Genomic DNA, 15,688 nt, shown 5'->3' on the forward strand with positions numbered 1-15,688 from the left:
AAAAATTTGAATTTGAAAAAAAACCCCACATTTTGTTTTGGCATTTTTTATCAAAACAAAACATTTTAATATGCCCAAGCTGAAATATTTCATTTTGGTTTGTTGAACTGATCCAAAATACTTCATTTCCAATCAGTTCAATATGAAACTGCATTTCCCTGTAGTGGTACATTGCTTCATGGAAGCTTTAGTTCAGGTTGCCTGAAACCCCTATTATCCCCCATGGGCTATGCTCCCTGACCTACATCTCTTATGATATACCCGAAGTTATGTGACTCTCATGATGCACCATGTCACTTAGTCAGAGGAATGACTGTGTTGCATTGTGGGAGATGTAGTCTGGCCAGGCTCAGCCCATAGGAAAGAAAGGGGACCCAAACTACGATTCCCATGAGGCAATGTGCCACAACAAGGTAATTTAGTTTTATGTTGAAGTGACCTAAAATGAAACATTTAGTGTCAGTTCAACAATCCAAAATATTTTGATTCAGTCAAACTGACCCAAAACAAAATACTTGGTTTTGGTTTTCCTGACAGGAAATAGAAACACTGGAAAATCATCCTAAGGGAAAATTCCCAGCTAGCTCTTGCAAATATTAACAGTGTAGCCACTATATCAGTGAGCCTCAATTGAGGCTAATGAACGATGAATGTTCTCACTTTCTCCCTTGGGCTTGTGCATAAAATTAGAGCCCCTATGTAAATGTGCCAGGCAGTTAAATAACATCTTTATAATTAAGGGAGACCCCAGTGCTTTATACCATTGACTGCAAATTAATCCTGAGATTACTGATGAGCCAGGTGATTTGAATGCAATATAAACTGCCCTAACTCCTCACCCAAAACTCAAACCATTTTTCAGCTTCAACAACCTTCAGACAACTCTTCCCATTCATCAGTGTTCATGTTGACTTGCCTCTGCTCATCCTGGGTCCAGCTGGAACTCTGCAATACCACACGAAAGAACCCATGTGTGTGATATCTGCAGGGTGAGACTATTGGTGACATCAGCCTAGTACCAGATTTCCAGCCTGTTTCCTGGCCCCAAAGAGCTAGACAGCATCATTTGGATGCTGAGCTGAGTCTTGAGGAGATCACTCATCTCTAGGGAGAAAATCCATCATCTGAAGACACTTCTTATTAATGGTGGATTTGGCTGCCCAGAGATGCCAAGAGAATGATGCCAAGCTTTCTCTCCTTACTTCCCCGGCAGGTGGCTCAATGCTGATTTCTGCAGTGTGCTGCTTCTTTCTGTTCTTTGGCAATAGTGAGTCTGCGATGATTGGCTTGCAGTGTCTGTTCTGTGGGACCAGCATTGCTGCCTGGAATGCCCTGGATGTGATCACTGTGGAGCTCTATCCCACCAGTAAAAGGTAACTATGCTCAGAATATTCTTCTCTTTGATTTCTATTCTCTGACTTCAGGCACAGCCACTCTCACATCTTAAGAACCCATTATTGAGTTAGAATGTATGCGATGGAAGGGTTTGTTGTTTTTTAAAATCTCAGAGGTCCTACTCCTGTGGCTACCTTTGATCAGCACAGGTATTCAGAAGTAGAAGTGGGCAAATAACTGATTTGTTGGTTTGGTGGCTGTTCTGGAAAATAAAAAGAATCAGAAAACCTCTAAACAGTTTGGGTCTAAATGAATCTAAAGATTTTCAGCACTGTGAGTGAATCAAAGAAAAGCCCATTTGGGGTCTGTTCCAGGGTAGGTGGGTAGGATTTGAAAGTGGGTCTCCTACATCTCTGGTAAGTGCCCTACCCACTGGACTCAAGGTGATGTGGAGATGCAGATCAGGGGGGTGGTAGTAGCAACCCTACCTCCTCTTCCTCTGGCTGTTTTGTGAATGGCCAAAATGATCTGTGTCAAATTCACAAATCTTTCCCAGTTGACCAAAACTGCATTTTCTATCAAATAAACTGTTTTCCAAAAAAACTATGCCCAGCTCTATTCACAAGCCTTATTGTACATGTAATATAACTTGCATACATGTATTTGCACAGGCAAGTGTAAATTACGCACAGACAGAACTTGTATATGAAGACTCTGTCAATTGCATGCATGTGATTAGAGGACAGGTTGAAGCCCCTTTGGAAATGTGTCCTCCAGTTTCTTGTCACAGTGTACCACTCCTGATTATTTTAGCTTTCAGCTCTTGCAGACAACCCATAAAGATGTGGATTTGGGAAATGAGGCACCGTATTCAGGTTTCAGGAGTGAGTTTTTGAGAGAAGAGCCTGTCTACATCAGGATAGTGACAAGTCTCTTCTGCCCTTTTCAGTCTATAGATGACGGCTGTGAGGGAAGTACTGGGACTGCACTGTGACAGCAGTGGGCTCAGCTGCTGGGTGAATCAGGGTGTGTGGGAGCACTCTGACTCTCCAGAAGTTACTCACTCTAACCAGCACTTGGAGTGGCTTTGACAAGCTCTAGAGTAAGCTGTGCTCATCGCTTTATGTCCACAACCAAACATTTATCCATGACGTGAACTCAGTGGTTTATTTGTAATGAAAGAGGTGCCAGGGCTCAAGTAACTTTTTTACTTTCATAAGTATTGCAGCAAGCCCAGAGGTGCCGGGGCTCTGAACTGCCAGGCCCAGAGGTGCTGGAGCTAGAACTGCCAAGCCCAGAGGTGCCGGGGCTCTGAACTGCCAAGCCTAGTGGTGCCAGGGCTCTGAACTGCCAAGCCCAGAGGTGCCGGGGCTGTGAATTGCCAAGCCCAGAGGTGCTGGGGCTCTGAACTGCCAAGCCTAGTGGTGCTGGGGCTCAGCTGAGGCACAAATTAAGCATTGCGTGAACTCCAAGAGATGGTGGTGTGGAAATAAATAAAGGCTCCCAAATATACCCTGCCTTTCCCCCCGAAAAAAGCTCAGGGGCATTCATTCAGTCTGGCTCCAGTTACTTGCTGGGAGCATAGACTCTGCATATCAGATCAGACTGTTGGTCTACTCAGCCTGCCATCCTCATGCCAGCAGTGGTCAGTATCTGATTTTTCAAAGGAAGTTGGATGCTCCATGACATGCACCTGAGCAAATGTTCAAGTCTGCACTTGTGGGGATGGGGAAATTCTTTGTTGACAATTGCAGGCGAACAGCATGTGCTCTGATGCATGAGGTTCCATTAACTTCCATAGCTCAAACCAGTCTTCATTAAGAGTGTAACCATTACCACACTGGATGACAGCAGTACCTGCTGCATCATCCTATAATTAGAATAGGAGCTGCTAGTATTAGAGTCGTGCAATGACACAACTCTCCTTTACCAATGGTGGAACCAACCAAATAACCAGCAGTCCCTGTCTGACTCCTAATCACCACTTTCTGCTCTTCCTCTCCTGCAGATCAACAGCCTTTGGCATCCTCAACGGTCTCTGCAAGGTTGGTGCCATCCTGGGGAACTCTATCTTTGCCTCCTTTGTCGGGATAACCAAAGTGGTTCCCATCCTTCTGGCCTCCTCTGCACTGGTTGCAGGAGGGCTGCTAGCCCTGAGGCTACCAGAGACTCGAGAACAGGTCCTGATGTGAGAAATTGGGCAGCAGGGAAATGAAAAAGAGCTACAAAAAAGAGCCATGTCTAGAAAAATCAAAATGTCCATTTATCCTTTTCTGCGGATACCTCAGATATGGGGAGGGGGGAAAAACAACCCCTAATTTAAGACCATTTCCCATCCATGATTGGCTCTTTGCAACCAGGGTACATACACACTGCAGCACTTTGCTCGTTTGCTTTAGATCCAACCCACACTGGGGAGAGACTGAGGATCTGTCCTTCCCATGCATGCATGGGCATAACTGACACAAATATTAACAGCAGCATTGTGTGTGCAGGAATCAAGGGGGAGAACAGATTCAAACCCTTATATGCCCTGGATGAGTTGCAAGAAAACATCTGCATTTACAAGCTGTCCTGGCTTGCAAAAGAACTGGAAGATAGTTAACAAACCAACTCTGCTGAGGTTAGGTCTAGCTTTGGGGGTCAAGATTTCCAAAAATGACTAATAATATGGAATATCTTGATTTTGGGGGGCCCAATTTGAGACACCTTTCAGGGGCCTGATTTTTAGAGGGTAAGTGCTCAGTGCTTTCTGAAAATCAGACCCCTTTATATTATCTCTAGTTGGGCACCCAGAATCACTAGTCATGTTCTTGAGCTGGGATTTTTTTAAAATAAAAATATATCCTATTTCAATTTCTAATTTTAAATCTCTATATTGTTCTCACCAAGAAGAATCTAAAACTAAAACAAAACTAAAAACCAGTCCCACTAACACAAGACATCCAGAGCAATCCCTAGGAAGAGACGTTATTCTTGTCCAGTCAACAGTTCTTTAATGGTGTTGATTTTAGGATATTTGTATAATAGGAATTTTTTTCTGCCTAGTTCTGTTTAAGAGAAATTGGCATGATGTTGGGGATTCTGCAAACCAAATGTGTATATATTATGCGGTGTAAATAGGGGACAATTTTTGTTTAAAGTCTAGAGGATGGTAACTACTAGAATTTACCAGCATTTTAGCCATATTAGTTAAGGAAAATGATGTGTGAGTTTCCTATAGATTTGGGTCTTATTGAAGCACTGTAAGCACAATTATTTATAGCTTTTTAACCTGATGTCTAGAGAATGCACTTAGCAAATGCACTTCATTGTACAGTACATTTAATTGTCTGTTAAGTGGGATAATGAAGTTTTAAATTCTGTAAAGATCATTCTTGGAATTCCTATGATTCCTCATGATATGACTTTGGCTTTGCCACACAACTAGACACAAAGTGATACAGTAGAACCTCAGAGTTATGAACACCAGAGTTACAAACTGACTGGTCAACCACACACCTCATTTGGAACCGGAAGTACGCCCTCAGGAAGCAGAGATAAAAAAATGCCACTACAGTACAGTACTGTTCTGTTGTTAAATGTAAACTATTAAAAAAAAAAAGGGAAAGTTTAAAAAAAAGATTTGACATGGTAAGGGCACGTTTCATTTAAATTAAGGTGATTAAAAGCAGCATTTTTCTTCTGCATAGTAAAGTTTCAAAGCTGTATTAAGTCAGCGTTCAGTTGTAAACGTTTGAAAGGACAACATAACATTGTGTTCAGTGCCCGTTCCCCAGATGTTCGTAACTCTGAGGTTCTACTGTACACGTTCAGTTGCATTTTTGGATATATATATTTTTTGGAAGCAAGAATGAAAGGCAAAAAAATAAATCTTCCGCTGCTCATAACAATATAGATAATGCTAATCAGACCATTAGCAGGCACAGAGGCAGGCTGGCATCTAATGGGACCAGATGAGTCATGGGAAATTTGTGTCACTTATGACAGTTTGTGACATAAAAAGCTGTTTGGTACTATTGCCACTGTCAAGTTTGATGGAGAAGTGGCACAGTGCAAAGGAAAATCAAGGTTCCCATTTGTGCTTTTAAAAATCACTGGTTCACGTTTGAATCCAAGCTGAAAATTCACAAATCCACAGGGATTTCCCCTTTACCAACAAGGCAGCAGTGAAATGAGTTATAATGCCACAGTTACCATACAATAATGCATCTTACTATACAGAAACTACTAGGGATGATCACTAATTTGGCTAACAGATCACTAGAAACTCACATGCTGATTGGATTCTGGAGTTATGGGGATCACTTGCTCTTTCTTTTGCCTTTTTCCCCATCCACCCACTGAGTTGAACTGCCTTGTCACGTCCTCCTTCTCCTCTTTCATGACCTCCAAAAGCCATATTGATCTCCCCGCTGGGTCCCCTGCGTTTAAGGATAGGAAAATGGCCACTCTGAATCCCCTATACCTGGGGTTAAAGACTTCAAAGTCTAACTCCTCTGCTGCACAGAGGCAGTTATATATAAGCAGTAACTCACATTAATATTGTCCCCTGATAGCTGCGGGATTCATTCATGGTACCACTGTAAGGAGTGTATTTTCTACAGTAGAAGTATACAGAGCATATGTAAATCATGGGAAGCAAATGTTTCTGGGACTCCTTGGCCCTGACACTAAATCTCCATTGGGTTTCACTGTTCTGTGGTCAGCTCAAGCAAGGAAATTGCAGTACGTAATTGTGAAGCTCCCAGGTTACAACTGGCTATGGATTTTTCAGATTTAGGTTGAGGTTTATGAAAGTGATAAAATCATGAGCTGCTGTAATAATTCTAGGCTTCTTATGCCTCATGTCTTCAGCTTACAGATAGCTTTGAACCCTTCTCTACTAGTCTTCAAAAGGGCTAGGTCCAGCTTTCTTCATGCACAGCACCCCGTCCCTTGGAAAGGCTGAAGCTAATGCTACTATGTCCTTTTAAATATGGCAGCAGTACACGGGCACCTCCTTAACCCCTTCTCTGCTGCTGAGGATTGTGTCCGAGAAAGCAGCGTTCCCTAAAAAACATCCCATCCTTGCCCACTGCTGGAGGTAGACATGTACTTCAGCACTGAAGAGATCACAGACTTCCTTGTGATCAAACCACTATAGGGCGACTCACGCCATTTGTCTTGGTGTACTTAGGGAGAATGTTTCATGTTCTGGGTGATTGTGTTGCATCACTCTGTGATGTCGAGTTCATCTCTATTTATTTTACTAGGCATTGTTAGTCAGGTAAGTATGTAGTGCTGGGACATTCAAAAGTACTAACCTGACCCAATTGTGTTCTGCACTGACTTTGTACAATGACTGTAGCCACAGTGTTTATATTGAAAAACCCATCAATTCACTCCTGAGGAGGCGGAAACTGAGAGCTTCAGTTATTGGAAATGGGGAAGTAGGAGATGGTCACTGAAACTTTAGAAGCCTTTCTTCTTCCGGGGATTAATCTTCCCCAGAGTCTGCATGGTGGAAGTTTGGATTCCATAGGTTTGTGGGGACCAAGTACTAAGCAGTAGACAGTGGGTATCAGGCTTACACTAGCCAGGGACATCAGCTAGATGATATAAAATGCCTGTTGCATCTCTAATGACTATGAATCAATCACTCAGAGGTGCACAGGATGCTGCCCTTGTATCTTGATGGATGGTACAGTTCTTGTCTGTGAACTTTGGACAGGAGTTCACCAGCCCAATTCTAATGTGAAAGCTTAGACACACACTGATCATTAATATCACAATAGTCTGAGAAGGGATGATACAATGCTAGGGATATAACAAAGACTTTAGCATGGGGAAATAAAGCCTTGTTTGTTCTTATTACAGAGATCTGTCAAATCCCTAAATACACCCTCAGCACATCCTGTTTTTTGTTCACCTGCAGCCCAATTAGCTCCCTGTAAAGCTGCACCCAACCATCCAGTGATTTTATCCTCACCTTACTGCCTTGTAGTTTTTAATTAGACTTGGGGCCAAACCAAAATGCTGGATCTGCGCGTATGCTGAACTTTGGGAATGTTTGGAAACAGATCTGAATTTTGAGCTGCTGCTAACTCCTTTTCAGAATCAAAACCGTGGATCCCAACAGCCCTGTATGTTGGGAAAGTTATGATTTGGATCCAAATTGTGTGGACTGGGCCCATCTCTACTGTTAAATCTTTTCCATATGGAATTTCTCAGACAAGACCAATATTTTACCTGCCTATTTCTGGTATTTGCTACAGTTAAAGGTCATCTCTAGTCTTAGAATGTCCTGGATACACTGGACCATCCACAGCGGGGACTGGTTCCTGGCTATAGGAAGCCCTCTTAGTGAGCTTCCTTTTCACTGAGTATTCGCTCCCCAAAGCAGTTAGAAGATTTCATAGACTTTAAGGCCAAAAGGGACCAGTATAAACATCTAGCCTTACCACAGGCAATAGGAATACATAACGAAGAGGGGGTTCTGCGTCAAACTCCATGGATCTCCAAGGATCAGCCAAAGGCCCATCTGGCTCTCTCCATTCACACAGTCCAGGGCATAATGGGTGAGACACATGCCCTACCACCTGGCCAGGGGAAGCGAAGCATGTAGAGAATCCCTTCTATGGATGACTCTAGGGGGTACAATCTGGCCCTCTGTGCTGACTTTTCCTAAATGTAGAGTGGAGTTGATGAGACTCACTGGCAACACAGGGGCATCCTGAGTCTTGATCCATTAGTGTTTGTAAGCATGCTGAGATCCTCAGGTGGGAGGTACCAGAGAACTGCAAAGGATTACTATTAGTGCTGTTCTTCATCTTATTAGAATAAAGATGCCATGGCACTTACTGCAGGATGTTAGTCTGAGCATCTTGGCCCCATTCTAATATGGAGAATTACATACTGTCTCCCTAAGTTCCCTGTTGCTTTAATTGGATAGAATACTCTCCATCCCTTTCTTCACCTTAGCTGTGCAGAGCTTCCTCTTGCTTAGAACTGCCTCATTCAACCCCAGTGGTGGCCACAATTTGGCAGAGGGCAAGGTGACCTCTCTATGTGTATACTGTCAGCTGTAATTCAGGACCGCTCTCTGAGACTTTAAAGAGGCAATATATGAACCTGTCATAATATTATTACTGAAACATGAGCCACAGATCCAAAATCTGGAGCTAGATCCAAACTTCTTCTAAGTTGGTAGTGATCAGATCTGGGGATCCATTACAGAGATAGGATGGAGCCAGATCTGATCATGGGATTCTATTTGGTGACAAGTGCTCAGATTTTTAGTAATGGAATTTACTTTCCAGAAGACACACACACGGGGTGTTCAGGCCAATGTGTAACAGAACCCCATGCTCCATGTGTACTGGCAAATCTCTCTCTTACATGCTCACCCCTGTATCAGCAAAGGCTGCTTTTAGGGGGAAAACAAACCAGGAAGTGTGAAACAAACCAAACCAAACCCCCATAACTTCTTTGCTGTATGTTATTCTAGAGCTCTCTAAACTTGTATGCATTGTATGTTTCACTGTAAATAATATCCAGTGTGGTACATTTAATGGAATGTTTAGTGTAGATGTTCTCTCAGCTGACTCTGTATGTGTGAAATGGCCAATTCCATTTCCTTGGTTTCTTTTCTTTATTTTTTAAAAAATGTTGGTTTGATCCATGTCTGACTGTCACTGGAAAATGGAGTCATTGCAATGGACTTTGTTTTTGTTCTGTCACATTAAAATCTGGAAGAAATAAAACAAATTCTTGCCGTGTCCATGCTTCAATGTATAGCTCACCTTCTTCTACTAGGGCTGTAGCTGCTGACCGTTCACCTCAAAAATAAGGGTCTTCATTGGATGTAGGATACCTGTATCCTCCCTGCCAATCTCAGCTTGATTAAGTCTCATTCCTACCACTGTTTTGTCAGGTCTGATATTTTCTAATGTACTGTACAGAAAACCTCGTGTCTTGAAAGCAACCGATGGAGAGGGCACCCAAGAAAAACAATGACCTCCAGACACAGCAAAATTGTGTCTTATTGTAAGAAAAGACTTCATAAATAAACATTTCTCTTTATAAGCTAGTACCACTGTCACCATGACTCAGTGGGTCACAACTGAGAATACCAAATTCAGGACAAACTGCCGAGAAACACGGCAGGACACACACCAAAAGTGGTGGTTATTCTCCCATAAGATATACCAAACCAGCAACAAAAGTAAACTTCTGTCTCACCGCACTGGCTAACAAGAAGTCAGAAAAGCAGTCTCCTTAGGCATTCCAGTCCTGGATTCAACACCCAAACACTAGACTTAAATATGAGTGGTTGTTTAAAACCAATTTCATCAAACAAAAGGGTTCTTCCGATCCAAAAGGACCAGCCACATACCCAGGTCAATATACAACTCAGTTCTTACCCAATAATCATGCTGTTGCCAATCCTTTAGTATCTAAAATCTAAAGGTTTATTTATAAAAAGAAAATAAAGAAGGAAGGAAGGAAGGAAGGAAGGTGAGAGTTAAAATTGGTTAAAGGAATCAGATATGTACCACAATTGCAAAGTTCTTGGATCAGGCTTGTAGCAGTGATGGAATAAACTGCTGGCTTGTTAAGTCTCTGGTGCTTCCAAATCACTGGAAGGTCCTCAGTCCCTTAGTTAGAATGCTCCCATTAATATAGTCCTTAGTCCAGAGGTTTGAAAAGGGAAGAGGCAAAATGGAGATGTTTCCAGGGCCTTTTATAGTTTCTCTCAGGTGAAGAGAAACTCACTGTGGAAAATTACAGGTAGCAAGATGGTGTTTGGGGTCACATGGGCAAGTAACATGTCCATGCCTGATTTCACTTAGTCACAGCAGAAGACATTACCTATATTCCAGATGAAATGTTCACAGGCAAGTCCACTAAGTGTAGATAGGCATATCCCATGGTCCATTGTGAGTTAAGTGTTCCTTGATGAGCCATTTAACTTGAATAGTCCCTTCAAGATGTGCAGGCTAAATACCTTGTGGGTGCTACCCAGGAGCAAACATATTTGAAATACAGGTATAAAGCCAATACTCAGAACTTCAAATACAAAAATGATACATGCATACAAGCAGCATAATCATATTCAGCAAATCATAACTTTTCGATTGACACCTTACTTGACCCACTTTGTACAAGATTTGTTGCAATTATATAACAGTGGTAGCAACAATGATCTACATGGTCATATTTTAATGAGATAACATCACAACCACCAATCTAAAACAAAGCTATATCACCATGGAGTCATCCATATTTTCCACCTGTAATTATGTGTAGACATGGTTTAGGACATGCAGATATCTAAATATTTAACTGTGCTTGAAAATCAGGTACGTAGACATCTAAGTGACATTTTCAGACTCAATTAATGGCTTTCTGTGCAAAAAGGGAGGCCAGATTTTCAGACAGCAGGACACGGAGCTGTAGACAGACTACCACATAGTATATATGTGTACACAAACATTGTAGCCATGTACATTTATTATTCATCACACAGCCCCATAACTGTAGAGGTACTTACAATCAAATTAAAAGAACATGTGCTACAAGGAACAACAATTATGCACAAGGAAGCATGGATATATCATCCACATGGAGATCAGAGCAGGAAGTCTGAAAAATAAGTGGGGCTCAGACACAGATTCAAGCTATATCTACCATATAGGATGGAATGCCGGGCCTGCTGCACAAAGTTCAGTCCTGGACATAAACTTCAGTGAAGTTTAGAAGGGCTTGGACCCAGGGTTTGACTTTGAACCATCTCTGATGTGGTGCTAATGAATTTAGTTTGCTGAAAGATGCTACATTAAGTGCTCAAGTTCTCTATCTACAGAACAGGTGCAACAACCTAAAGCGAATCAGAGAAACATTCAAGGACAAAGAAACATAACACCTTGCAACTGGAATAAATGAAACAAAGAGGTAGCTCCAGCTCCATTGGTAAGACAACTTCCCTAATCTGAGACTTACCCAGGTCCCTCAGCCTTCCAGTGGACTGCAGTTCTATGGGGTGAACCAAAGTGAGCATTTTTCTAAGTGAGCTGTTAGGGACTGAACTAAGCTGGTCTCAGCTGGAAGGCACCCTCGGTATATTCTACAATAACTGTGCCTGCAGGTAGGGTGCAGAGTTACGGAGTCAACATTTGATAAGCCCCTTATGTGTATTCTCTATTTATACAGGGGATTGTGCATTAGCAGCCACCATCAAAAAACATTTGCCTACCAGAGGCGGGTCTTTAAATAAAGGCCAAAGAGATTTGCACTGGAAGCCTTGGAGATGCTTTAAAGTGGTCCTTACTGCAGGCTATTTAACATTCTGCATAAGGAAGAAATCTCAGTAAGTAGGAAAATCCCATATTTGAATTTGTAGACAGATTTGACACAGGCTCTGTACATATTGCTACCATCATCTGACCTTCTCCGGCTTCTCATTTAGTGGCTAGAAAGTGCCTCCTATTTTAAAACAGGCTGAGATTCTCATTAATCACCAAGAAATGACACAAATGTCTCAAATGTTTTCACTGTGGCGCCTCACCCAAAGTGTGACTGTCACAGAAGCTTTGGAGAAAGAAATAGCAGTGAAACTGAATCATTTTCACTAACTATTAAAGTCGGGGGTAGGTCTAAACCATATACCTGAACTGTGAGGTGGTCTGAAACTGGAAACTAAATCTGGATCAAGATTATTGGGAAGCAGTCCCTTTTTTATTAGTGGCCTTGGATCTTAACACCCCTCTAATATGGAACTTTCAAAGTTGAGACCAGCTTCCAAATTTTGCAATTTTGAGTTTCTTTCTGTTTAAAAAGCTGGAAAGGGAGAATGATTGGCTCAGAGAATTTGCAATAGGAGACAGAGTCCTTGATTTTGAAGTTGTTGGCTGAAACTGAGCCCAATTTGGTAGCAATAAAAATCCTTGCCATGTGAGGGCTGCTCAGGGGGTCTATAGGAAATGACTTTGTATTTCTCAGTGCAGTTCCTAGTGAGCAGGTGTCTACCACAAAAGAAGAACTGATCAAGTGATTTGCAACAGAAGCACTTTTTCTGCCACCTTCAATGCACTGAGTGGATTTACAGCAGCATACCATAACACATTATGAGCATAACGATATTTATATAGCAGTTTACATTTTTAAAGCACAGTGTAAAAATTAACCAATTACTACTCACATCTCAAAAGTTATAACTGAACTGGAGAACATTTTATTCTGTAGCACCTGCTTGGCCTGTTATAGTAAATAAAGACCATATGTATTTGTACATACATACACACATGGGCTAAACAGTTACAGACTTTAATTGCATTTTGTCTCTGCTGATTTTCTCTCAAATTCTTCCCCATCTTGCCTCTGAAATAAGTTAAGTCTCTTTGGTACCACTAGATGGCAGCATGTACATACAAAATAGACTTCTGCTGGCCTACAAAGATCAGAGAAAAATCGTCTTCTTCTTACATGTATTGTGATAGCTCCCAGGACCTCTAGTCATGGGACAGGACCTCATTGTGCTAGGCACTGTACAAACAGAAGAAAAAGTTAGAAATATGCCAATATCGTTTAACATGGAAGGATGGAATTAGGATGGAACAAAAATCTCAGGAGATAGTCCCTCCCCTACAGGCTGAGAAGGGTAACCTACTGGTGGAAAGAAAAGGAGGACTTGTGGCACCCTAGAGACTAATCAATTTATTTGAGCATAAGCTTTCGTGAGCTACAGCTCACTTCATTGGAAAGCTTATGCTCAAATAAAATTGTTAGTCTCTAAGGTGCCACAAGTCCTCCTTTTCTTTTTGTGGATACAGGCTAACACGGTTGCTACTCTGAAACCTTTCACTACTGGTGGAGTTAATGTTGCTGTCCTAGACTTGCAGAGGAAACCAGTAGGAGGAGTTTTGTCCATTTCTCTTTTGATTATTCTCTTTAACTGGTTCATCTCTTTTCCTCTTCTGTTCCATTTTTCCTTTGTGACTCACCCTCAAACACCCATCTTGGCAGGATGAGTCTCACGCTCCCACCAGCCACAAAGGATGTGTGTGTGTGTACGCTCACAGAGAAGTGGGTTGTGGGAGGGAAATAATGGGACTTGCAGCCATACTAAGTGGCATAACAGAGGCAGAAGGACTCAGCCCAGGAGGCCAGATCATGCCCTATGGGTCTCATCATCCCTATACAGCTTCCCCTGTCTCTGAACACCTGTCATGCCCTTGGTTTCATGGCGAAATTGCCAATGACAGTATCAACTCCTGAGCAGATTTCCTCCATACTTTCGTACGTCCCCTTAAGGGAGAGCTCCATGAGGTAGTACCCACTGGGTAAGCCATGTTCTCCCCAGCTCACAGGAGCTATGATGACTGGGAAGAGACCTCATTGGGCAGGAGCAGTTCAGAAGCTCAGGTAACTAGATAACCCTGGTCAGAAGCCCTGAGAACCACCCGGATCTCAAGGGATCAGTGGTATTTGATTAGGTAAATGTCCAGCTTCTTCCATGCTGGGCCCACCTCTATGCTGATGGAAGAATTTGCTGGGAAATCCACAGGGGATTCAACAGGGAGCTTTCTCCATCTTGCCTTCTAGGTTTTCCTGTGGGAGGCGCAGGATTTGCCTAAGGAATTTTTGGCTTTTGAGGGGTGATTTTTCTTTCAGTGCCCACATAATTTCCCCTCTAGAGCCAAGGTGTCTCCATTGGTTCAGTAACCAAAGTTGTGCTTGTGAATGCAGCAAGCTGATCTGCAGCTCTGAGCAACAATCCAACCACAATAACAAATTCCATTTGCCAAGACATCCCCATGGGCTGTTTGGGCGAGGCACAAGAATTGAATGTGCTATCACAGCTCTGTCAGCTTAGCAAGTACAGCTCTAAGTTCCCTTGGGTCAAATCAGTAGCAATGTTGAATAGGAAGCTGCCACACAATCATTGTTCTTGACTATGACTGAATTTTAAAGAGATAGAAAAGCATTGTGTTTACAATCAGTTCTATGTCCCTTTCATCTACCACCTGCATTTCTCCTCTCCCCGTTAGAAAGGAGAGTTACACGGAAAAAACAACAAAACAGGAGTTTTATTTCACAACCGCTCAACCCCATGTAACCTGAGCTGCTCCTAACCTTTGGCCTGAGACAACACAGACTTGTTATTGTGACTTTCCCTGTCTTGGCCAACATACCAGGGATTGAACTGGGGGCCTCCAGAACTTTAAAACAAACAAACAAACAAGAAACACAAGCTGCTACAATTTGAGCTAAAGAACCACTGATTGCTAGCTAAAGGCTGTAACAGATTCATATACCCTGCAGACTGGGCCCTGAGTAGGAGCTGTAACACACATACCAATGCGTTAGAGCAGCTGGTCTCAAACTGTGGGTCGGGACCCCAAAGTGGGTCGCGACCCTGTTTTAATGGGGTTGCCAGGGCTGGCGTTAGACTTGCTGGAGCCTGGGGCCAACGCCCAAGCCCCACCACCCAAGACCAAAGCTGAAGACTGAGGGCTTCAGCCCCGGGTGGCGGGGCTCAGGTTAAAGGCCCTCTGCCTGGGGCTGAAGCCCTGGGCTTTGCCCACCACCTCCACCCTGGGGTGGTAGGGCCCAGGCTTTGGTCCCCCCTCCTGGGGTCATGTAGTCATTTTTGTTGTCCGAAAGGGGTCGCGGTGCAGTGACGTTTGAGAACCCCCGTCTTATATGAGTGTGATGGCTACAGGTTTAACATTCACTATTTTCGGGCCCCATATTTAAATCTCGTCACAAAAAAGGTCTTTTTAAAAAAATGAAACTCAATTGACATGGAAATCTTTTACATTATTTTTTTAAACAAATTTCAATGTAAGTAGGATTTTTATTCAAACAGGGCCCAATCCTACATCTACTGAAATAAAACAAATATTTCTGTCAGCTTTAATTGGCTTTGGATCAGGCCCACCTTCCACAGCTCCTGCACTAGTGTTGCAACCCCAAAGAAAGGTTTTAGGCTAGTTCCTGCAATGACTATAAAGGGAAACGGACTAGAAACCAAAGTGAAACCAACCAGTCTAATTTTACTGACAAAGCCCTGTTAAATGCAAAGAGGAAATAACCAGCATACATGACGCAAAGTACATTTGGTTTTAAAAATTCTTGATTTGAATAATCTAGTAGAAGGAGGGAGATTTTTAAACCAATCTGTCTCTCTCTATAAGGTACCTCTCATCTGGGTATTTAAGTTCTGATGCCAACAGATGAATTTTATACTGACAGTCTCTTTTTGAGAGTCAAAAGACTGTGTTTTCCTGGAAATATTTTTGTTTCAAAACAAACGAGTGAAGCAGACATCCAGTCAATACACAATATCCAAACAGAACTGACTTGAAAG

General features: G+C 42.5%; 1 protein-coding gene across 5 annotated transcripts in view; it reads left to right on the top strand.

The window, feature by feature from the left end:
- SV2B (synaptic vesicle glycoprotein 2B) overlaps positions 1-5,763 on the top strand; it is a 111,589-nt gene extending 105,826 nt beyond the window's left edge. For 4 of the 5 annotated variants that reach the window (XM_074966500.1, XM_074966498.1, XM_074966501.1 and 1 more), the window contains exons 12-13: positions 1,214-1,373; positions 3,344-5,763. In XM_074966500.1, the coding sequence (XP_074822601.1) occupies positions 1,214-1,373; positions 3,344-3,527 (344 nt within the window). In that variant the 3' untranslated portion in view covers positions 3,528-5,763. Of the gene's footprint in view, positions 1-1,213; positions 1,378-3,343 lie in introns of those variants that run through there. The other variant, XM_074966502.1, reaches the window with a different exon arrangement.
- Positions 5,764-15,688: the final 9,925 nt, after the last annotated feature.

The sequence above is a fragment of the Natator depressus genome, chromosome 10, assembly GCF_965152275.1.
Source record: "Natator depressus isolate rNatDep1 chromosome 10, rNatDep2.hap1, whole genome shotgun sequence".
NCBI lineage: Eukaryota > Metazoa > Chordata > Testudines > Cheloniidae > Natator > Natator depressus.